Genomic DNA, 23,699 nt, shown 5'->3' with positions numbered 1-23,699 from the left:
CAAGACTAGCTGCTTCTCTGATTAACTCAGGTGTAAACAAAGCCGTAAGAGCCCGCAATGAGCGAAAGAGAGAACTCAGGATGCTCTCGTCGTCACTGGTCTTATCTAGTTTATGTGAGCGTGGATGGGGCATTAGTAGTAAGGCGGTGCATGCCGACCGTCCGTCTCTAGCGACCGACACATCATCTTAGTGTTTCAAAGAAAGGCCACGAACGCCATCGCTTAATCCATTTTGTAGTCACAACGGCAGGTGACTTACGGCTTCCGTCATCATCGTGGCTGTCCGCTTTGTGATTCAGAACGCGCGCAAGAGAGAGACACGTTTGCACCTTGCAATACACTAACTGCATTCTCTTGACATATCTACAGATTCATTCCACACACACACTTCTGTATCCTAGGCAATGTATATCATAGTCAACCGACCACTACATCTCTCTATCGACTATAAATAAAGTCTTACAAATATAAAACTTTTCCCTACTTTTATGCGTAAAAAGTCGACCGGTCGACGCTTTTCTTGAGATCAAAGCTGCGACATGGACGAGAGTTTTGTGCTTGCGGTCATTCGACCTAGAGAATCGGGCCGAATTTGGCTGTCGCTCGACGGCGACGAGTTGCGTCTCAATTCATTTTTGAGCGACGTTCTGCGAGTTCGAAAGGAGCGCGAAACCTCAAGATGCCCGTTCTCTTCACTTCCTGTCTCCATCCGGGAATCCATATTGCGATTAGGCTCGTACGCATGGTATGAACGCGGGCGTACGACTTTTGTAGAAGTGATGCCGTCGTTAGATTGGCGAAGGCGAATTTCTATTTGCGTTGCATAACTCGATTTTTCACGTTCGCCATCTGGGCTGTTGCCATCCGCCAGGCTGCGCTGTAGCCTCGGAGAGGCAGGATACCAAGCAAGCAAATCATCAAGGCGCCGAACAACTTCCGGGAAAGTCGGCCGATGGGCGGGATCAACCTGCAGAAAGAGAGATGCAAGCGAGCAGTTATAACTACCTCAACCTGCAGCTGTTAGTATGGCATCTAACTTGGCAACAATCGAATGCAATTTGCATGAAGGAAGAAGGACACTGCAAGCCTTCTGTCTGACACATCTTTATAAATGCTTCCTGGTCAAGACCAAACTCCTAGAAAGCAGACAATGCGCTGGACATTGCGACTACAGAATGAATTCTCTAGTAGCTGCACTAACGGATGTCCTCGACAGACAGTCAGGGTCGGCGTCTATTCGCGCAATAATCTCGCACATAAGAATGCCATATGAGAAGACATCAACCTGCATACAACCAGTATGTACTGCATGACCACGTGCAATTAATACAAGCTAACAACTCACCAGCTCGTTGTATGGCTTAGAGTTCATTAACTCTGGAGCCATCCAATATGGCGACCCAACAACAGACTGTGCTTTCCTCATGGAAAATCTGCGCCGCTTGCTATCAATTAATAAAAGCATTCTGGTACAGTAATTGCATGTGTGTGTGTGTGTGTGTGTGTGTGTGTGTGTGTGTGTGTGTGTGTGTGTGTGTGTGTGTGTGTGTGTGGTGTGTGTGTGTGTGTGTGTGTGGTGTGTGTGTGTGTGTGTGTGTGTGTGTGTGTGTGTGTGTGTGTGTGTGTGTGTGTGTGTGTGTGTGTGTGTGTGTGTGTGTGTGTGTGTGTGTGTGTGTGGTGTGTGTGTGTGGTGTGTGTGTGTGTGTGTGTGTGTGTGTGTGTGTGTGTGTGTGTGTGTGTGTGTGTGTGTGTGTGTGTGTGTGTGTGTGTGTGTGTGTGTGTGTCAACTGCACTGACCCATCCTTTTTGATAAGAGCCGGTGATTTTACTATCTCAAATTGCACTTCCTGTTTGCCATCCTCCAAATCCACTTCACAGATTTTTCTCACATATGACTTCTTTCTTTCACCTAGTCTTGATTCGCTGACTTCTCCATCAGTTTGGTCATTTGCTTGACCATCAACAGGTTGAAACATGCTGAATTCACCGGGAACCTCACCAGCCAATCCAAAGTCAGCAACTACAGCTGTGTATCCTGATGCATCTTTCCTCAATAAACAATTCTAAACAGCACAATTAAAATAAATATCTGAGCAAAAAGAGTTGTATTTTTCATGTAAACTAAACACACGTGTGTCTGTCTATTTCTGTGCTTGCCCACTCGTGTTACCTTAATTAATAGTGGGTTGGTCCAACTAGAAATCTTATACAGTTTCTATATATACAGACAAGTATAAACAGTTACCTCAATAATTAATGTTAATTAATTAAATAAATAAACAACACCCAAGCCTAATAAGACTACCTGGTAGTATGGTTACCTCCTGTGTGGATATCCACTACAGACACCAGTTACAAGTATTTATCCACTACAAGCTTGTGTGAGTCATGCCAACAAGACTGATGCAGCAGTAATCATTGATAGAGTTTGCTTAGTCATTTAGTAAAATGAGATGTGGGGTCCAAGTGGTTGCAGCTGAAGGTACCAAAAAATTCATTTTGCTCTCCATTATGTATTGCACGTCCACACATACTCATAGGTAGATGTGCTGCATTAGCCTCATTGTTGCTCAATACACTCAGTTCAAACCTACATGTACACGTACTATCATTTCTCATTAAATTTGTACAGTCGGTGGTGGAGTATCAACATTGCTGCATCAATCGAATTCTGTATCCCAACTTACCTAATCAACACAAACCAGTTGATAAATCTAAAACTTAACACAAAGATTGCATGCCGATCAATCCAATTTGGAAAATACTGTACCACAATAATTCAAACCAAATGTGAAATCTAATTACATAAACAGTTAGTTCTTTCTCTCAAAATTGTAGCATCAATGTTATAAAAAATATTTATGACATGAAGCAAATGCAACTCATGATGTGCTAAGTCTGAAATTCTTGTTTTCAGTATGACTGCAGAGTGAACATTCTCATGACTTAATTGTAGACTGTCTTGCAGTGTAAGTACATTATCAAAACATTTACTTTCTAAGAAACAAGCGTTCTGCCAATGACTGAACAGTAAACAATACTGCATCGACAGCCAAACGTTTGTGTAATGTTCTAGTGTGCAGTGTTCCCAAAAACCTTTTACCGCCTGTAAAACGTTTCATATAAGTCTTGCAGAAAATCAAACATGTGTAGCAATTTCATAAGTTTACAGCATAAATTACCTTTTATTCTTTATTAATTGATAAAATATAGTTACCCACAAGGCATCTAGATTAGGCATTCTGACCTCAGCTCTGCATGCTGCATTCCAGACATTTTGGTATCTACATGCCTTGCATACTTGACATACCTTGCTTGCCAAATCTCGATGGTAGATTTTCTTGGAGTGTAAGAAAGCCATCCCTGACGCTATGTCTCTTGCTACTTTCATCTTCATTCTCCAAGACAATTCCTGTCTGCTGTCTCGCAACAGATCCTCCAAACACCCTCCATTAACGTACTATATACAAACACAATACAACTTCAATCTATCTATCTATCTATCTATCTATCTATCTACCTTTCTGTTTATAAAAAAATCTTATTGTTGATAAGAACATAGTACAACAAAAACAGTCGGTGAAGCAGGTAACATCATAAAGAAGATGTCACATCCTGATACGGAAAACCACGTGTAATACAACCACAGGTTGGCTTCCTGGATGTTTCACCAAACATGCCTGCAGATATCCCCTTTTCTGCGAGTTTGATAGCTTTAACAAGGTCGCTGAAGTTCAGCTCTTTTGGCTATTCATTGAAAAGTGCATTACCAAAGACAACACTCTTCCAGTGGAATGCAAAGCTGGCCTCAAGCTTTTAAACACCAAACATCTCCGACTGGTATAAAGGCTGACATTCTCTGATCGCAGTCAAGCCCAATTGTGTAGGAACTAAAGTTGCATCTAGCCGACGTACAGAGGTTGCATGAACCCTCAGCTTGGTCACCATGACAGTGGTCGTTGATTGCGTAAGACAGTTGGTTGCGTTAGCAAGATCATTTTGTGTTACAAACAGCTGGTGCATGCACAGAATAATAATCCCTTTAGCCAGGTGGTCACACTACTGAGGTGGTCTCAACTACAGGTTTTACTGTACACTGACAAATCAAGCAAAGACTGACAGTAATAAATAAGAAATAAAAAAATTTAAAAGTAAACGCACACGCACACACACACACACACACACACACACACACACACACACACAACACAACTCAAAACCTCCGTCAATGGATGCAGCCGACCTTCATACACGCAAGCACCAACATAACTACACCAAAATCAACACCAACCAATTAACCAATACACAATGAAAACAATCACAATTAAATACCGTAAAATATGCGGATGCTCCAGCCTATTGAGAATCTGTATTTCCCGCAAACTGCGCACACAATTTTCACCCGATTTGTTGATCTTCAGCACCGTCACCTGCCCCGACCGTTTGTGCACCACCTAACACACACACAACTTGCTACGGAACTTGTAGCAACTGCTGCTACAAGGGTCTAGGAAGGCAAGGCTACAGAACTTCCGGTATTAGTGAGCCGCAACCGGATATGATGAATTCTGGGAAAGACATAAATAGGATTCATGCGCCGCATTGGATTACCTTATAAACATCGCCGTAGAAGCCACCGCCAATGCGCTCCTTTTCGAAGTCGTCGATGTTGTGCAGGTCGCGCACTGCGGCGCGAAATGCCTGGAAGCTCGAGCTTCTTGGGAGATTTCCGTGGCGTAGCGCGAGTGGCCAGCTGACGCAGTCGATCGGCGGCGGGGTCGACTGGTTGGTTGCAGTGCTCGTCATGTGAGGTGTGCGTTGATGCCCGCAGGGCTGCAGACGGCTTGCTCACGGCAGAGAAGACTTCGACTGACTCCACCTCCCGTATGTTTATTTGCCTCGGAGTGCTGCAATACGGACGCGCATAAATTAGGTGGGCACGTGCGCAAGGAAATTGATATCAATAACCTATGACAATGGTTTTTATATAATGTGGAAGATAAAGTCGATCAGCTCCTGTTCACCTATAGAACAGCATCTGGCTTGACGGAAAACGAGTAAGTTTGTAAAATAAGAAGGTTGTCTAGTTCTATGCAAGACTTTTCATTATCTAACTCTATAGCTAAGGCTGGGCAAACTTGATTCACAGTTTAACGTCCCCGCTCACATCATATTCTGGGAAAACAAAATAAGTTTCATTATTCATTATATAGGACACATGACACCGCGCACGTGCCTGTCTCGTGCGCGCACGCTAGTTTTTACAATATGGCTTCCTTCGTAAGGGTCCACGTGTGCACTGCTAAGAAAATTCTGGTTCCCTCGACTGTTTTGTCGCTGTCTCCTTCAAAAACCTTTGAAGATCTGCCGACATCAGTCCAGGCCGGGCGCTTCTCTATTGTGAAGATGTCTAGCGAGTTGTCGGCGGCCCTTTTGACGTCTTTCTTCGTTGGCAGCGACAAGTTATTAATTAATATTATTATTAAAATATTAATTAAATGAATAATGAATAATGACCGCCCGCCCGCATGCCGTCGTGAAGAAGGCTGGACGTTAAACTGTGAATCAAGTTTGCCCGGCCTAATTACCAACAGGAAGTTTTTACCAATCGTCGACTGGCGGAAGTACAAAGTTTGAAATATGGTCACTGTTACATGTACCTAGACACTGGCAACCAGTCTTCAAAGTTTCAACGTTGAAGATCTAGGAAGATCGAACACTGCACAACCAGCCGGGCCTCTGAGATGGTGTTGTCGGTATGTCTCTGCTGTTGGTTGGGGGGGGAAGCTGTGCCCAATGGCTGCCTAGCTCGTCGGAACGCCTCTACTGGTATCCTAAACGAACATTGACCGTTGAGCACCTCATTCGGTCACTGACCATGCTGCTAGACTGCCCTCTCTGAACGATTCGATCACGACCAGACATCTCAATTCTCAACAACGACGACGACGATTTACAGAAGCCTCTCTCATCTATCACGGTCAGATTCGCATTCGATAAGTAAACACACACACAACGACAAACAACGACTCAGCCAGTTATATCGTTTACGTAACCTTGAAGAGAACGATGTATATCATGTTTATATCATGTTTACATCATGTTATCAATCGCACACTAGAGCCTCGCACTATCGCCGTTGCCAATGGCGTTGATGATGATAACATACATAGCCAAAACCCGGTCGATGACGCCGCCACAGTCGGTAGATACGTCGTAAACAGAAGCCATGCCACACTGTCACACGCCGAACTAGCAGTACTCCATAAAGGACTCACGTTTGTACCCACCGAGACCAAACCAAATCGATCCAAGACTTCGACGTAAACTCAGACTCAGACAGTGAACTATACACACAAACCGTTGGTGAACAACACACGACAACACACAGACACAAACACAGACACAGACGAAAACCCAAACACTGGTGATCCCACCAGAGAGAGAACCACACACGCCTATGGCACCACACCGTTCAAGAGATGGTCAAAATGGGACCCGCCCAGAACCAAAACGCCGACCTCGAGAAATACTTGGAGAGAACGCGAAAAGCACTGACTGAAGCAAAACCAAAAAGAAGAATATTCCAAAACCTCACCAGAGAGGAACGCACCACCTTAGACCAACTCAGCAAACTCGATGATATAGTCATAAAAAAGCAGACAAGGGATCCATGATCATCGTGGAAGACAGACAGAGATACATTCGCAAAGGCCTCGAACACGGAGGCAATACCGCCAGGTACCAATGCCTCAAAACCGACCCCACATCGGGGATCACAAAACAGATCAATAAATCCATCACAAACATAAGTCACCATGGTCTCATCGACCATGACACACTATGGGCACTGACCAAAATACCAAGCAAAGTCAGAACACAACAACTCTACTTCCTGAGCAAAATACACAAAAATTCAGTGGCCTACTGGCCAATAGTATCGAGAAGCTCCAGACCCACAACAGAGGCTATCTCACAGTACGTCGATCACCTCCTCAAACCGATCGTACTTCTACAAAACAGCTACATACGGGACTCGAGTAATTTCATCAACCTACTCGAAAAAACCACTTCAAACAAGCTGCCACACTTGTGACAATCAACGTCACGCCATTATATATGAACATACCGCAAGACGAGGACATACAAACCTGCACCAATATGCTACTCAAACACTACGACTGGGACCAAAACCTTGGCTACATGACAGAGACACTACTACGCCACATACTCAGAGACAATGTCTTCGCCTTCGATGGCCAAATCTACAGACAACTATTCGGTGTGACCATGGGCACGCAAGTCGCACCCACACTAGCCAATCTCTTTATGACGAAACTCGAAGAACTTTTCCTCAAAAACAAACCGATCAAACCCCACATCTGGAAGAAATTCATCGACGACATGTTCGTCGTATGGGAAGAAATCAATCAACAACTTGACGCCATGATGACCAAACTCAATCACATACACCCAACAATCAAGTTCACACACAAACAAAGCAACACCGAAGCCGTCTTCTTAGACGTACACGCCTACGAAAGCGCCTGCTTCGATGCCACTAACGATTTATTGGACATCAAGACACACTTTAAACCGAAAAAAAATGATTCCAGTATCTCGACTACAGTTCCAGTCAAACTTGGGTCACGAAGAGAGTCATTGCACTCGGCAAAGCAAATTGATTTCTCCGATCGACATCCGACCCGACCGAACTCGATCGCATCATTACCGATCACAGACGCAGACTCGCCCGCAGAGACTACCCGAAAAACAAACGATCGAGATACTCGAACTTATACCGTTCAATATGAGACAACAAACACTGTCCTCTACGACCGCCGGTGCCACTGCGACCGAGCGATATTGACCTCGTGTCGGATGACAGACTAAAATAAGCAATCAAACCACAAACACAGCAGCGACCGTAGACACAACAAACACAACAAAACACCGACATGATCAACACAACCAGATCAATATTTTGTAAACACCTACTCACCGTGGTTTCTGAACACAAGCGAGATCATCCGCAGAGAATGGCACATGATGATGTCCCAAGATATCGGAGGCAAACTCAAACTCAAACTCGAACCTATGATCGCCTACCGCAGAGCACAAAACATAAGCCACAAGATACCACGAGCCAAACTTAGACACACCACAAACAAGACAGAAATGACCGACGAATACAATCTCAAACCTCCGACACTCAAACTGAAACCAAATACGAAACCATGCAGCCACACAAAGTGTGTGATCTGCCCATCGATAACTACAAGTTGTGTGATACGCAGCACAAGCACGGGCAAGTCTCACCCAATACTGCAGGACAACTTCACATGCAAATCAAAAAAACCTCGTCTATGTAATCACCTGCGCCATACCCGGGTGCTGAAAGCAATGCGTCGGCCAGACCAGCGGCAGCCTACGAGTACGCATGAGACACCGCCGCAACAAACTGCAACTATGGGATCAAAAAAAGATCTATCTCCACTGCAACGACAGACGACACAACCCCAAAGGAGACTGGAATATCAATCACACCGGTCCAACGTGAAGACGACCTCGCCAAAAGACTAACACTAAAAGCCTGCTAGATAAAACGACTCAACACAACCGGATGATTCGAACTCAACAAGGCCACGAATGGCTCCAACGGTGGACAACAAACCCAACAACAACCACGACGACAACAACAACTACAACAACCAACAACAACAACAAGAAAAGACAACAGACCCATAGACCGACACCGAATAGACCCAGACCAATCAACCACGACAACGTAACACGGTACCGTATGAACGTCTCACTGTAGAACAGTACATATTTCAAACATTGGTCGCATATGACTAACAATACCGCTATACGAATCTGTATCTAATACACTACCTAATCAGGTCCTCTATATATGAATTCGACTATACACATGTCTCTAGCTCGTATGAACTTGCACTGATCTCATCGAATCCGAGTCTACTAGAAACCTAAGCGAAATGTGCTCCTAAAAACATCTCGAATCCATGTCCAAACAGAAGACATTGACACAGACCCCACATTAAAAAAGAGATACAACCAAAAACAACTCATTCGAAAAGAATACACACCACCGTACAAAAGGAGACAAACCCACTTGGCCCATAGAGCAGGCATTCAACTATACAAACAACCCTCGTTGAAATGACCAGGTCAGCACCTCACATTCGACATGCAAATGAAAACATCACGGCCCTTCAAAAAAGGCATCAACGACACTTAATCGGAGAAGACAACATACGACCACCGACACGACGAGAACCTCACCACACCCATCCACAACACCAAGGGAATACAGACACAAGAGACATCATCAACCTCCCAAGCAAACACAAGGTCAGAATACACACAACACACACCCTCGCACACACACACACACACACACACACACACACACACACACACACACACACACACACACACACACACATGCGGCCTCCCCAACCCTCTCTCTTCTTCCCACCTTCTTTTACTTCTTGTCCTCTCTATACTTATTATTATTATAAATTTGTTTATTATCTAATCTTCAGTTTATCCATCAATATTGTTTCTCCTCCCTCCCCCAATCTTAGACGACATCCCCACACAGACAAATAGACAGATACCTGATACCCGTACAAATAGAGAGACGTGCAGATAGACAGACAGGTAGACAGACAAAGTTTGGCAGGGAACGGGGTATGTCTGCTCTCTGACAAACCGGAAGCAGACGGACTCTAACAGTGGCAGACTATGTCTCCACTCTGACACTTAAAATTCACACAGACAGACAAAATCTGATAGTGACAGAGACACAGACCGACCACCCTTGACGAAAACAACACGACCACGACAGGATCGATCGGATCTACACGTACACAAAACCCAGACTCACATATAGCCACACGCCCCAATCCACACCATCCAAATGCACACCTCGTTCATAGCTAGACGAAAAACAACACAAGCTCTACAACATCGAATGCAAACACGAAAGAGACACACTCACCATAGACACGAGCACTCTGCGAGGTAGGCGGCACACACAGAAACCAGCCAACGAGCGAAACAAGCCCGAACTCGCCTAACATACAGGAAAAGCGTACAGCTCGGAAACCAGACGACACCTGGGAAAACACAAAACAAAACAGATACAACCCTGAGGAGACTACACGACATAGTGACAAAATCCCTGCCAGACTGTTAGCCAGACAGCCAGACTTTTATCTGACATACTATTAGTACACGACACACAATAATAATAATTTTTTCAACTAAGACTGTCAACATCTAACCTAACATTTAGACAGTCAGACTGTAGAACGACACACCGCTGTCACTCTAATCAGACAAATCGGTTAGACAACCAATAGATTATAGCAAAGCTTGACTCGGGCATAAGCCCTCGTCTGTGCCCTTTGACTCTAAAGACACGATAATATAATTTCCTACACTGACAAACAAAATAATTACGAAGACTGATAAGACCCCAATCAGACTGTTAGCCAGACAGCTAGACTCTCATCTGACATACTATTAGTGTAAAACACACAAAACAATTTTTCAACTACGAACATCTAGCCTAATAACTAGACAGCCAGACTATAGACCGACACACTGTTGTCACTCTAGTCAGACCAACTTGGTAGACAACCAATAGTTTATAACAGAGCTCGACTCAGGCTAAAGCCCTCGTCTGTGCCCTTTAACTCTAACGACACGACAGTATAATTCTCTACTCTGACAAACCAAATAATTAGACTGATAAGACCCCAATCAGACTGTTAGCCAGACAGCCAGACTTTCATCTGACATACTATTAGTGCTGGACACAAGAAATAATTTTTCCGATTAATATAATCTTTTCGACTAAAACTGTCAGCATCTAGCCTAATAACTAGACAGCCAGACTATGGACCGACACACCGTTGTCACTCTAGTCAGACCAACTAATTAGACAACCAATAGATTATAACAGAGCTCAACTCAGGCTAAAGCCCTCGTCTGCGCCCTTTGACTCTAACGACACGACAGTATATGTTCTACCCTGACAAACCAGATAATTAGACTGACAAGACCCCAATCAGACTGTTAGCCAGACAGCCAGACTTCTATCTGACATACTACAGTCAGACCTCGTTATTCCGACACTCGATAATCCGATACCCGCACTTTCTGACACAGATGTACGTGAAACCAATTTACATGGATCACTTTGTACTGGATTTGGTCTCATTTGTCCGACACTCGGATTCCGACTATGACACAAAAATATCGCTAGCTAATCCGACATACGCATGCACAATGTCATATTTGCAATGCACAATGTCATATTTGCATTGCACGTGTCGCACGCATGGCTGCCAAGCGGAGACGCGCGTATCTCTCTGGAGAGCAGAAGCGCCAAATCTGTATTTACAAGCAAGAAAATCCGAAGTCTACCCAATCAGATGTCAGCCAGTGACTTAGTCAGTGTTGACTCAGATGCTGAAACAGGCCACTCCCTGACTGATGAGGAAATTGTGGAATTGGTTACTGCTACAGATATGGACGATAGAGATGAAGATGAAGACAGTGATCCACCACCTGCTGTCACCTTGTCTGATGCACTTGTTGCAGTTCACACTTTAATTAACAACCTTTATGGAACAAGATTTCCTATCTTTAAAGGATGAGACTCGTGCTGTCCCATCTTTGCATAGTAAACTGCAACATATTAGTGTTATACCTGCACAGCAACGTAGATTTGATTTGTATTTTAAGTAACCACATGTCATTGAGTTTATCAGCAGATTAAGAGCTTCATTCTTACCTTTCCCTTGTTAGTCCCACAACTTAGATAATGAGGCTTGATGTCGGATTATCCGATAATCTGACACCCTCGCTAATCTGACAAAAAGCAGCCAGACCAATATGGTCGGAATAACGAGGTCTGACTGTATTAGTACTGGACCCAACGAATAATTCTTCCGACTAAGCCTGTCAACATCTAGCCTAATAACTAGACAGTCAGACTATAGACCAACACACCGTTGTCACTCTAGTCAGACCAATTAGATAGACAACCAATAGATTATAACCTAACCCCAACACTAACCCAAACCCTAACCCTGACCCTAAACATACCCCTAAACATAACCCTAAATCTACCCAAGCCCTAACCCTGACCAAACCCAAACCCTAAACCTAACCTTAACCCCAACCCCAACCCTAAACCCTTGCCATAAACCTAACCTTAGACTGTAAACCAAACTCTAACCCCAGACTCTAATCATATAAAATAAACGAATACATTTAGCAGCTAGTAAATGCTCGGTTAGCATTGTGTTTGGCGAGCGATGGTGTTCTGTCTTACTTACTCGCGTAACAATGGTTGCGTCTTCAGGTAGTAATAATTTCTGTCAAAAAATGTGGGAACTCAGAAAACAGACTGTTAGTTGCTCTTCTTCTGGCTTTGTCTTTCATTCTTGTTCACGCTTGGATCGTTTACTAAGATAGTCATGTAACATTGGTCGCACAGTCACGTGATAATGGTTGCGCCGCAATAATTTCTGTCAAAGTAACACGCGGAAACACAAAAACAGACTTTTCTCTTGTTTTAGCTTTTCCTTCCCATTCTGTTTGTCACGCATCAGTCTCCTTTGCTCTTTAGTCGTGTACAAGAGAGAAATCGAGAGTTGTTTCACTTTTCTCGCCAAGAAATTGTAATTGTGTCGAGCCCTTTAAAGGGGACCCTTGATTCAACGTCTAGTGCATGTATTGCGGAGTCAAAATTGCATTTATCTGCCATCGTCGTTTTGTCAATCTGAATCTTCGTTTTGCCGTAAATCCATACGACAAGTGCTGACGCACGCATATATACATAAATATATAAATATATAAATATAATATATCTCGACCTCAATTGACATGACGAGAGGCTCGCTTCGCTCACACACACACACACACACACACACACACACACACACACACACACACACACACACACACAACACACCATGTTTCTCCAGAAGCATCCCAATGCAACACATCGGGTAAGGTAACAAAAGTGGTCAATTGAGGCATTTGCACACGTCGACACACACAACTTGAGAACCTACGCAGCCTGAGCCCTTTTGTGGACACCAGCGAGCTTACCTTTCAAGGCTGGTCACCCTATGGACGCTGACACTAGAAGATAAGATTTGAGGTCTTCACGTTAGACACCTCCGGGTCTTGAAGGCAAATGGTTGTGTCGCGTGCAAATTCCACTGTGTGGTGGGTAAGGGAGAAACCCTAACCCTCGTCTCTAACTCTTCTCGGCCTCATTTCTGGTGTCTACGGGTCAAGGCATTGCCCGCCAGATAAGTCCGTCATTACGGAGGGATGTGTTGCACAAGTGTATTGTACAACTACATCCTAACTTGCTGAACACAGGTTCACAAGCATACCTCACAGACGTTCTCCACCTTCGAGTGTCTCCCCGTCGCCTACAGAGCAAATCAAATCCGATGAGACATGCACAATCGTACACACACACACACACACACACACACACACACACACACACACACACACAGTAATTGAACACTTGAAAATACACAACATAAGTTCTACAAAATAATACATAGGACCCAAACACAAATATAAATAACAACATAAATACAGAATACACACATACATATATACAGAGACTTAATATAATAAATAACAAATAATAATACATTCACATGAACTAAATAACAAGATAACAACATACATCTAAACACACTTAATCACAAATAATGCATAACTTTAGACAGCAATTAATTAATCCACACCTACGGATACAGCCTCTTCCAAACACCTACCACTACACACCCTCGTACACGCACACAAACACACATACACTACAGGTATTCACCTCGTCCCGATGCAGAAGAAAGGAGCAACACAAAGAAGAAGAGAACAACCAACAGGACACCTCAAAAGAGACCCCTGCTAAAACGGAACGGTGACGGACGACGTGTGGGGGAGGATTCATCATTCATCTGCCTCATCGTCTCGGTTCTGAGCCAGCGGCTGCTGAAACCTATAAAACACGCCTCCAAAGACAAAAAATACAAAACCACGTGACCGTCTCGACGGTGACACACGTGTCCCGTATACGGTAACACGGAAACGGTGCAAAACATTGAAATCGCAACAACGCAACTAGACGTACACAAACTCGGTCAAATCCACACAGACCAGCGTCAGCTGATGCCGTAGACCGGAAAATACAAAAATCTTACACGCCTTTGTTCGCCTAGCTAGACAAAAAGTGAGCGATCGCCGACGCTCTGTCCGACTAGATGACGTACAGCAAAGTCTATAAACTTGCTAGCTACAGCTGTTTTGCTTAACAATTCACAGAGGTGCCAATTCACACGCAACTTGCGTGAGTCTCACGCAAGTTCCTACAGGTCCCACGCTCACACGCAAGGAACACAGATCTCACGCAACTTTTAGATTGCTGAAACTAGATCCAGGCCGACTATAGTCATGTACCTCTAGCGAACCTGTACAGTAGGTACACCGTAGACTAGGTAAAAATCTGTAGTGTCTGATAGTAACTAATATGAAATCTAGCGAGACTGCGGTAAAGTGATCGATAATTACGAATAACCAACAGCCGAACTCCCAAATGCCTGCGCTGGCGATAATTTAGTCCGGAAATCGAGAATGCTTAAAATAGTCTCGTATATTACTGCGTGCGATATTAGGTAAGCAAATGCCTGTCATAGGGAATTTGGCATCCCCGGGAATTTGGTATCCCCGAGCCATATTCACTAGGAAATTTGGTATCCCTTCGGGACATTTTGCATCCCCGAACCGTATATCCTAGGGAATTTGGAATCCCAGGAAATTTGGCACACCCCGATTCGCATTTCCTAGGGAATTTGGCATGTCCGAGCGGTATTTTATAGAGAATTTGACATCCCAAGCCGTATTTCCTAGGGAATTTGGCATCCCCCGGCAGTATTTCCTAGGAAATTTGGCATCTCTCGAGCCGTATTCTTTTTAGAGAATTTGACATTCCTGCGCCGTACTTATTATGAAAATTTCGCACATCTAAAAATGTGACATTCTAAACTCTATTACATGTTACAAATTGCGTGTTTGTTGTCTAATTAAATTTGCGACTCAAAACATCTATTTTAGTTAACTTCGTTAGAGCAATTGACTCTATATCGTCTACTGTAGTCACAGCGTTCTTACAAACAGTTGTCACAGCGCCATTTGTCACTTTGTTGTTGTAGATCATGTTGAAGACAACCAACGTGAAACCAGTCCTCACAATTTTGACACCGCACGGTATCATCGCATTCTTCTGGCATCAAACAGTTGCGGCAAATTTCTATGTAGGTATGGGCGAAGTCTAGGAGTGCGTCTAGCAGTTGTTTGGCGCATTGCGGAAAACCTGTCATTTTCTTCTGATGTAAGCATTTGTACAGATGCTCTCTCATTCGTGGTTGGTTGAATTTCAGGCTTGGTACATCGTCTCCCAAAGCTAAATGTACAGCAAATGCAATAGCAAACACACCACAGTCAACGCCTTCTCTCTGCTGTTGAACCTAGCATTGTGTGTTCAGAGCTACAATTGATTATCCGTTCAGGGCTATGCATGGCTATATATCTATATATCTATATCTATATAATATATATATATATATATATATAACATATATATATATATATATATATATATATATATATATATATTATATAATGCTATATATATATATATATATATATATATATATATATATATATATATATAGCATTATATTTAGCTATAATGCATCATGTAGCTAAATGATCAGTCGACTGACCAACTACCCGTGAACTTCCATGAGTCATAGCGAGGCGACGATATACGGTCATGTGCCAGTGCAACAGATTCCACGACCTCATGGTGATGTCATTCTAATACCAGACACCATCTAACCTAGATGATGACGCAAAGATCAACATACAGCCTACGCACAGCCGGCAGACGTCACTTCTTCCACCTAGCTAGACTTGCTACAGTTCAGACAGTGTAATATGCTTCTCTCGGTTTCTGCAACACTTCTTAGAATGGTAGAACTAATTGAAAATGATAAGAGACAATCCAGACGTAAACACAGCTAGACGGCACTGGATTTATCTTGTACGAGAACTTGTGCATGGCATGGGCTAGTCGGTGTTTCTTACTAAAAACAATGACATCACCGACAGTTCGTGAACTCTGCAGCATAGTGGCACATGATCGTCTAGCATCATCGCACAATTACTTCTTGGAAGTGCACCGGTAGTTCGTCGGCCGACTGATCATTTACCTACATGATGGTAGAGGATACCAAATTCCCCAAGGGATGCCAAGAGGGGTGCCTCAGACCCTCAGAGAATATGGCTGGGGGATACCAAATTCCCTAGTGAATACGGCTCGGGGGGTGCAACAAACAGGGGATGTCAAATTCCCTATGACACCACCGGTAATATTACGCCACGCGATCTCGAGGAAGCGACCAACAGTGAACACCCAGCAAGAGGATGAAAATGTCTTTCATCTAGATACTCCAGGCAAGTCTAGTTCTGAAGCTGTCAAAGATATTCAGCCAATTCTACTACTAGTCCGCGCATCCAGTCCGCCATCCAGTCCCTCCCCCTTTCCACTTCCGGATCCGGAAGTCCAAGTACATTGTACCATGTACATATCCAGATTCAACGGGAGAGCTCTACAGTTTACTGTTTGTAAAAATTTAGGCATTTAGTTATTTGTGGCCACGCCCATATGCATATATAAGACTTTATTAATTATAAGTACTGATAGATCTCACGCATTTTCAGTATTCCTGGTTGGTAACTCTGAATTCATAGTTCAAAGTACGTCCACGTCAGCTTTCGGGTAATGGGCGCTAGTTATAGGGGTGACTTTGAAGATATCTTGCAAGACTTTGAAGAATGCAAGAGTAGGCAGAGCCAAGCCCGTGTGATACGGAAAGTAAAAAAAACGGCCAATCAGCGCTGTAGACAACTGCCGACGTCAATGAATACTTTGTAATTACCTACAAGCGATTCTCAGATGACTATAATAGCACAGTGGGGTGAAGCCAACACAAATGCGACGCGCTACGTGTTTCTCTCCTGATGACATGATAACTCAGCGAATGCTTGTCAGACGATACCAGACGATAAAGCTATTGCAGCGGCTGTTCCGACTTGAAGCCTTGAGACCCTTCAACTGCTTGCTAAGCGATTTTAGTACGAGGTCGCGACGTCTTTGCCTTCTCCCTACCGGATTCAGTAAAGTCAATCATTTTCTACGTTCTCCCGTTCGTTTGTAGTCGGCTAGCAGCGAACAGCGTCTGGCAATATCCCACGATCAAGCCATCTGGTGCTTGTTGCTATTCCTAATGAACGCGGGTAATTATCGATTAAGATGAATACCGCCTATTTCCGAAGTCAATTGCAAGAGAGCTGTCCCCAGACTGCTTTCTTCTCTCCTCCCACCCTTCCCTCCCATCACGTGCAGAAAACAGACTGGAATACCGAGGCTAGTACGCTTCAGGAGATATGGGTTTTTTCTCACGTATTCTCCTATTCGGGAATGGACTCTAGTTCGCGTAGCAGTGTCAAACATACGGAAACTTTCGAAAGCTAAGAGGTAGCATTTGGTGTACTGTAGACTGATATTTAGGGAATCAAAGGTTCCTATATTTCAAATAAAATAAAATGTTAGATAACGCATCAATATCCAATCAACAAGTTGGACAAAGTAAACTGAACATTTGAGACAACTCCAACTCAATCATGCCACCAGGCAAATGAACGAGTTCTATAAAGTTAGTAGCAGCAAACATATCAAATATATCATAAACAACAATGCCCAGATTAGAAGCTGTAAATGTATCAATGGCAATCTTGTTGTACCATCTGATACGGTAAGAATTAATGCGAGCTGAATCAAAATTTCGAGGATTTGCTGTTCGGAATATAATTGGGATGTTTTTGCCCAAACTTTTCTGTCTAAGTCGACCAATTGCGGCCAGAATTTGTTGAAGACGATCCCGAAATCCATTTGGAGGCAACAAAACCAAATGATGTACACAACTTAATATCAATACTTCATTCTCATTTCCTGGAATATCATCAATGGTATCAGCTGTATACGTAGCTTTTCCAAAATTGAGAGCGAGAGATGACAGCAAAGGCAGACCATGCAATCTATAATGAATTGTAGCTTTGTATTTCGTGATAGAATAGTCTTTATACTTGGGTGGAACAAATGCACCATTTGTTGGTACCTGTATGCCTGCACTTGCCATAAGAACTGAGAACAGTTGTCTTACAGTAGAATCACCGATCAGATACAGATTCTTGCCTTCTAGATACTTCCACCATTTTTCTTTGCTGTTGCAAGCGAATAAGCAGTCTCGGTTCACCCATTCTTTGTCTCGCCAATAACCTCTCGAAACGACCAACGGTTGTGGTTTGCAAGGCTCTAGTCTATTTGTCTCCACAGAATTCTTGTCGTCCCCTCTAATTATTACCGATTGTACATCACCTGACACAATGCCAATGCCTTGTTTGTTAGCTGCTACTTCTCTGCTATTTGTTGCAGCCATCTGCTGATGAAAAACACACCAATGATGAGGACGACACATAGTCGAATCACCAGTTCGTTCTCCTTCACATGTGCCATACCAATGATAGTTAGGAGGAAACGACATGTTGCATGATTTGCTAGAGAAATCTACTAAACTTGGTTGCCAGTCCATTCGACATAAACTTAGTTCGCCATCTTTTCGCTTCCCGGCCGTTTTGACGTTTTTCAATATATCCACTCGTGCTTGTGGGCCAGCGTACAAGACATCATAGCCATAATTGTGTCCAAGTGCACACAAGAAAACATAGTTAGAATGTAGTATCTTGCTTTCGATCATGCTCACTGTACGACTGGTCATCCAAAGTTGAATATAAATGTATGCAGGTCCAGTCCAAGAGGGAAGAAATGTAATGAGATAAGAACCATTAGCAAAATCCTTCACCTCACCCAGAATGGTCACTTTCTGCTGACTCGTTCTTACTTCACTGCTCAAAATAGGACGAAGGAAGTCGTCACCTTGATTCATTCGATTTCCACTTTGATCACAAGCAGTCATCATAATGTGAAAAGGTCTGTTTACAAATATATCCTTCGTCACAATAGACCAGAATGACTTACTCGCAGACGTTAACCGACTGACTTGTGGAGAGGACTTTGGAGACACTTCATGCGAGAGGAGTTGTGACAAGTTGGTCAATTTGCTAGAAGACGTAGACGTGTTGTTAGTGAAAGAAACGCTGGCATTAAGTAGTGATAGTGTGGCCAATTCGTTAAAAGACTTTGACGTGTTGTTAGGTGAGATAATAGAAGAAACACCAGCATTGTCATTCTTCACTGAAGTCAACGTGTCAAGAGCAGATGACTTAAGAGATGCATGACTAGAAACTTTCATTGGCATATTGGTTGTCATCAGTTTCCTGTAAAGTCTTTTCTTGTGTTTTGGTGTGCTGATAACAACTCGAGGAAACATGGTTGGAGTCAGCACTGCCACGCACACTACTGTCACCACCAACAAGAAACCTATCACGTGTATCTTTCTCCCAAGGACACGAATGCTTGAAGATGGCTTAGAGAAATGTGCCATATCACTCATCAAACTTTCAAACTAAGGCTCCCTCCTCTTACCTATTAACATGAAACAATAACAATTATAATAGCATGCAAGCCGTGTGCAGCAAGCACACAACAGTAGAATTCAAGCACGGTTACAGAAAGTATACTTCCATTAAGTCCCCTTTTGTATCATTTTGTTAGTTTGTAAGCCATGAGCATATAGGTGTAGTGCTCGAGCGTTCAAGTTCTCATCAAAGCCGCTTACCAAATAGCTTGCAATTGACCACTTCAGGCACGCTTTATAGGTATGTATGTGTCACAGTTCACTCTTCTACACGCACAATGGGTGACATTAGTAATAAACGAATCATACTTCTCTCGTACTAATAACTGCAACTGTGTTTACACCTTTGAAAATCCTACAAATAAATCATACAAAATGCACAACATCGTCCGCAAGGCCCAAGACGTATACAGCAAAAAATTATTGCAGATCTTCTAAAGCCTAACCTTAGAATGCACAATACTTAGTAAGCCTACAGGCGTAGAAGTGACTGATTAGAAGGTATGCTGGACTACATGCACGCATGAAAGATTACTGTACACAAAGAAAGTAGTGCTGGAATACCAGTAGTTGTAAGCCACTTGACTTACCATGAAACAAGAACCAGACAAATATACAAAGGCACAAGTAGCATTGATTGAGAGAGTTTACAGACTTAAACTTTACGCAGTCAACTTTGCTCCTAACAGTAGTGCTATACAGAGGTAAATAGTAGTGTCATGCAGTATTTAATACTGACCGATAAGACACAACCCAAACTGATATTGTAACGGCATCTGGAATGACCGAACACGAGTATAATTAGATTAAAGTGTAAGGAGTACGTAGTCTCTACACTTGCAAATCTGCTAGTACGTGCGTGCGGGTAGTGGTCACGTTGCGTTTGAGAGCGTAGTGTGTGTCGTCTGTTAGTCTGTAGTAAACTGTTGAGTGAGTAATAAAGGTAGAGAACCATATCTTTGGGGGCTTGTCCAAACCATAGCAGCATGGCGAAACGGTAATTTGTACTGAGACGAAACGGGCAAGCAACGACACTTGACTCTACGGCGGCAGTTGGAGGAGCAACAGCAGCTACTACAAGCAGCACTGCACCGGGCGGAGATAGCGGAAAGTCAGTGTGACTCACTGCAGGTTGTGATAGGGACACTGATCATGAAGAAGCGGCCGAGCAGCAGCGGGCTCAGCATGCAGCTTCTTGAGGAGAAGAAACAAGTGCGAAGCCGGTTGGAGCTCATCATTGATGAAGCGATCAGCCCGAAGAACGCTAGCTGTGAGAGAGGGGGTAGCAGCGACAACGCAACTCCCTAAAGGCAGTTAGCAGAAAAAGAGTGCTGAGGTGAATCAGTTGCGGCGCAGTCTAGAGGTGTATCAAGCTTCGGTTCAGATGAAACTGTTGTCGCACCAAGTCAGATTTCGCAGTAAAAACGTCGTCCGAACGTGCTAGCGCCGAAGGGATAGTAGCCACGCCAGATGATATAAAAATTGTGGCATTTTATGGAAATATTTCAGAGCTCTGCTATCCCAAAGTGAAAATCGGAATTAGCTACCGGTGCCATCCCTACATTAGAGTGCAAGCGCACTCTCACAGATGCTAAGGCAGTCTCTAGTAGCTAATTACCTGACGGCTTTTTGCGATCACATAGTTGTCTATTTCGCGCATTCAGATAATACCGGTAAGCATACATGCGAGCAATGTCGCAAGGTCAAGACTCTTCTCTTTCCAGTTCCTAGCTAGCTTGCCTTGTTTGATATGGGAGACGAATGATCGATGGCTACTCATATTCGGCGGGCAGTTGCTAGACGTCTGTCGTCAACATTGACTTTTCATCGCATTTTCTTGCTGAGATAGCAATATTACTGTCTGTTCCCCTTAAGTGTGAACTTGAAAATCATCAATATCTCCGCTGCTGTTTGGACTTTCGCGATGATCTTGGTATCGTTAGAAACCGCTAGGTCTGGCATCTGTTTATCAAATTATCTAAGCCCTTCCCACAAACAAAAAGGAAGGATAATACTTTTGCATATCTAAGACAAACGGGTGGAGCAATGGTTATCATCCAATTAGCTTGTAAGACTAAAGGATCAGCAACTGGAACGATTTAAGATAATTGGTGTAACATGGTCCAACTGGAGCAGCTCTTAGTGCTCTAATGAGCACACCTGGTGTGACCTCTACTTCATTACTCACTTCCGCGTTCACACTTACGGGGAACAGACAGTAGGGGGGCAAGCTTCTAGAGCATGCGCAATCTCGAGGTTAACACGCACATTTCACCGATCTCGCTGTACAACAAAGTCCACGTTTCCGGGTCTGCTTCTGAATCGTAGATCATCTAGCTGTTGACTAGGCTTTGTAGGTAAGTTCACTACTTACCATTTCATGTATCTTATGAGAGACTTTGCCTGTGTAGAGAATCGGAGAAAGACATTTCTTGAGTACGACTTCTCGAGGGTAAGAGACTGCTGTTCAAGCTGAAGTCGCCTGATTCACACTCTGAACAGATATACGTGGAGTGGAAACACAGACTACTCATTGTCTAGCGATGAAAGTTTTGTTAGGTGAAGATTTTGCGGTAGGGGAACACATTCGGGGTAACCGAACGTGACGCTGTACAGGGACTATTTGGTCGCGACGACTATTTGGTCTCGGGCAATTATCTTGGGTTTATTTGGTTCCCGAAACCGTTTAACTGGGGCTTATTTGGTTTCGTACCTGCGGGGACTATTTGGTCACGGGGCTATTTGGTTTCGCATTTATTGAACTTCGAATCGGCACTCTCCGACTCTTGCAGCTGTACGAGACGGCCGCGAACGACGTGACGATGGCCATCATAATTTTCACGCGTCTCGCAGACGTCTCTATGAGCCGAAATCGAGTGAGACCTGCTTTCTTTGTTTGTATTTGGCTTCATATAAATACCGAAGTCATCACGACATTGTCGATCGCAATTTTTGCGTGTGACGTTTCGTTTTGAGGCAATCTCGGCTCGTCTGGTAGCGGGCCTGTCGAAAGTAGGCGGAGTAAGAATCTCCACCGTGGGTTACAAGGAAAACAAACTTGATCTTGATAATTGAAGATCACGCAGCGCACGTGTAAAGATGTGCCTAAAGTGCATAAAATGCTGCGGCAAGCAAGAACTGGCTGCAGATTTATGCATCGATCCTGCATGCGCGATACCTAGGTGCACAGCGACGTACGCGTACTATCTACGATGAATTGCAAGGAAGACGATCTACGTCAGTTGCGCACGACCAAAGATCGGTGATGACTTTCGGAGCAGAAGAGAAAATGAGTGAATGTAGTTCGAGAAACAAATGTATCTGACGTAAAATCACCTATTTTGCACTTGTCTCTCAGATGGGTTGATAGCTGTTCGTTTCTTTGTTGGTTGTTCGTTTGTTTGTGTGTGTGTGTGTGTGACCCAGAAAAATCTAATCTTGACTACAATATCAAGGTACACAAAGAACAACCAAACAACACAGATATATACAAAGGGACAGAGAAACACCTAAAACTAAACACTGGTGCCAAATAATATTTGACAACACTAGCATGGTACACAGAAAACAAGCAAACGACAGACAAACGCAAAAGACTTACAGTCAGACATAGAGAGAGACAGACAGACATAGAGACAGACAGACAGACATAGAGACAGACAGACAGACATAGAGACAGACAGACAGACAGACAGTATAATTTGACTCGTAGCTACATATTGTATGTTGCTAGATTCATGTTTCAAATATATGTATTGGACAGACAGACAGACAGACAGACAGACAGACAGACAGACAGACAGACAGACAGACACATTGTTATATTTGAACTCTTACTCTACCAATAACAAACGCTAACTTTACGTACCCATAACAATAACAGTCAATGAACAAAATGTTAAACGTCTTTATCATACAGAAAATCATCAAAATTGCACTTACACAACTTTGACAACTTTTTAAAAATCACAC

The 23,699-nt window shown here is 43.5% G+C and overlaps 4 protein-coding genes across 5 annotated transcripts; 1 reads left to right on the top strand and 3 right to left on the bottom strand.

Annotated features, from left to right (window-relative positions):
• Positions 1 to 330: 330 nt before the first annotated feature.
• Positions 331 to 4,865, bottom strand: LOC134185742 (dual specificity testis-specific protein kinase 2-like). Its single transcript, XM_062653608.1, has 9 exons — positions 4,612 to 4,865; positions 4,333 to 4,454; positions 4,221 to 4,269; positions 3,311 to 3,460; positions 1,798 to 2,063; positions 1,346 to 1,445; positions 1,202 to 1,285; positions 1,038 to 1,136; positions 331 to 967 (listed from the first exon to the last, which is right to left on the bottom strand). Exons 1-9 carry the CDS (start codon positions 4,804 to 4,806, stop codon positions 527 to 529), a joined length of 1,506 nt encoding a protein of 501 aa, XP_062509592.1. The 5' UTR covers positions 4,807 to 4,865; the 3' UTR covers positions 331 to 526.
• A 1,154-nt stretch (positions 4,866 to 6,019) lies between these two features.
• On the bottom strand, positions 6,020 to 14,105 carry LOC134185651 (uncharacterized). 2 transcript variants are annotated; one of them, XM_062653491.1, is made up of 7 exons: positions 13,901 to 14,105; positions 13,449 to 13,487; positions 10,028 to 10,145; positions 9,914 to 9,965; positions 8,003 to 8,105; positions 6,291 to 6,347; positions 6,020 to 6,237 (listed from the first exon to the last, which is right to left on the bottom strand). In XM_062653491.1, the coding sequence occupies exons 1-5, from the start codon at positions 14,021 to 14,023 to the stop codon at positions 8,096 to 8,098; spliced, it is 342 nt and encodes a 113-aa protein (XP_062509475.1). In that variant the 5' UTR covers positions 14,024 to 14,105; the 3' UTR covers positions 6,020 to 6,237; positions 6,291 to 6,347; positions 8,003 to 8,095. The 2 variants fall into 2 exon arrangements, with proteins under 2 accessions (XP_062509475.1, XP_062509474.1); XM_062653490.1 differs by having other exon boundaries at positions 6,021 to 6,347.
• LOC134185650 (uncharacterized) lies at positions 6,935 to 7,980 on the top strand. The gene has a single exon (XM_062653489.1). It carries the CDS (start codon positions 7,120 to 7,122, stop codon positions 7,891 to 7,893), a length of 774 nt encoding a protein of 257 aa, XP_062509473.1. The 5' UTR covers positions 6,935 to 7,119; the 3' UTR covers positions 7,894 to 7,980.
• A 3,657-nt stretch (positions 14,106 to 17,762) lies between the features above and the next one.
• LOC134185376 (NXPE family member 4-like) lies at positions 17,763 to 19,694 on the bottom strand. Its single transcript, XM_062653157.1, has one exon. It carries the CDS (start codon positions 19,692 to 19,694, stop codon positions 17,763 to 17,765), a length of 1,932 nt encoding a protein of 643 aa, XP_062509141.1.
• Between the last annotated feature and the right edge of the window lie 4,005 nt (positions 19,695 to 23,699).

Source organism: Corticium candelabrum, chromosome 10, assembly GCF_963422355.1.
Source record: "Corticium candelabrum chromosome 10, ooCorCand1.1, whole genome shotgun sequence".
Classification (NCBI taxonomy): domain Eukaryota; kingdom Metazoa; phylum Porifera; class Homoscleromorpha; order Homosclerophorida; family Plakinidae; genus Corticium; species Corticium candelabrum.
This window is presented reverse-complemented; position numbering and strand designations above follow the sequence as displayed.

Excerpts from the sequence above, each read along its gene's own strand:
- LOC134185650 (XM_062653489.1), top strand. The coding sequence starts at position 7,120 with ATGAACATACCGCAAGACGAGGACATACAAACCTGCACCAATATGCTA.
- LOC134185651 (XM_062653491.1), bottom strand. The coding sequence starts at position 14,023 with ATGATGAATCCTCCCCCACACGTCGTCCGTCACCGTTCCGTTTTAGCA. Across the intron at positions 13,488-13,900 it reads TTCTTCTGCATCGGGACGAG|GCGACGGGGAGACACTCGAA; the intron begins GTGAATACCTGT and ends TTTGCTCTGTAG. Across the intron at positions 9,966-10,027 it reads GCAGAGTGCTCGTGTCTATG|CTATGAACGAGGTGTGCATT; the intron begins GTGAGTGTGTCT and ends TTTTTCGTCTAG.
- LOC134185376 (XM_062653157.1), bottom strand. The coding sequence starts at position 19,694 with ATGGCACATTTCTCTAAGCCATCTTCAAGCATTCGTGTCCTTGGGAGA.
- LOC134185742 (XM_062653608.1), bottom strand. The coding sequence starts at position 4,806 with ATGACGAGCACTGCAACCAACCAGTCGACCCCGCCGCCGATCGACTGC. Across the intron at positions 1,446-1,797 it reads GCTCTTATCAAAAAGGATGG|CAAGCGGCGCAGATTTTCCA; the intron begins GTCAGTGCAGTT and ends ATTAATTGATAG. Across the intron at positions 1,286-1,345 it reads CTAAGCCATACAACGAGCTG|GTTGATGTCTTCTCATATGG; the intron begins GTGAGTTGTTAG and ends GGTTGTATGCAG.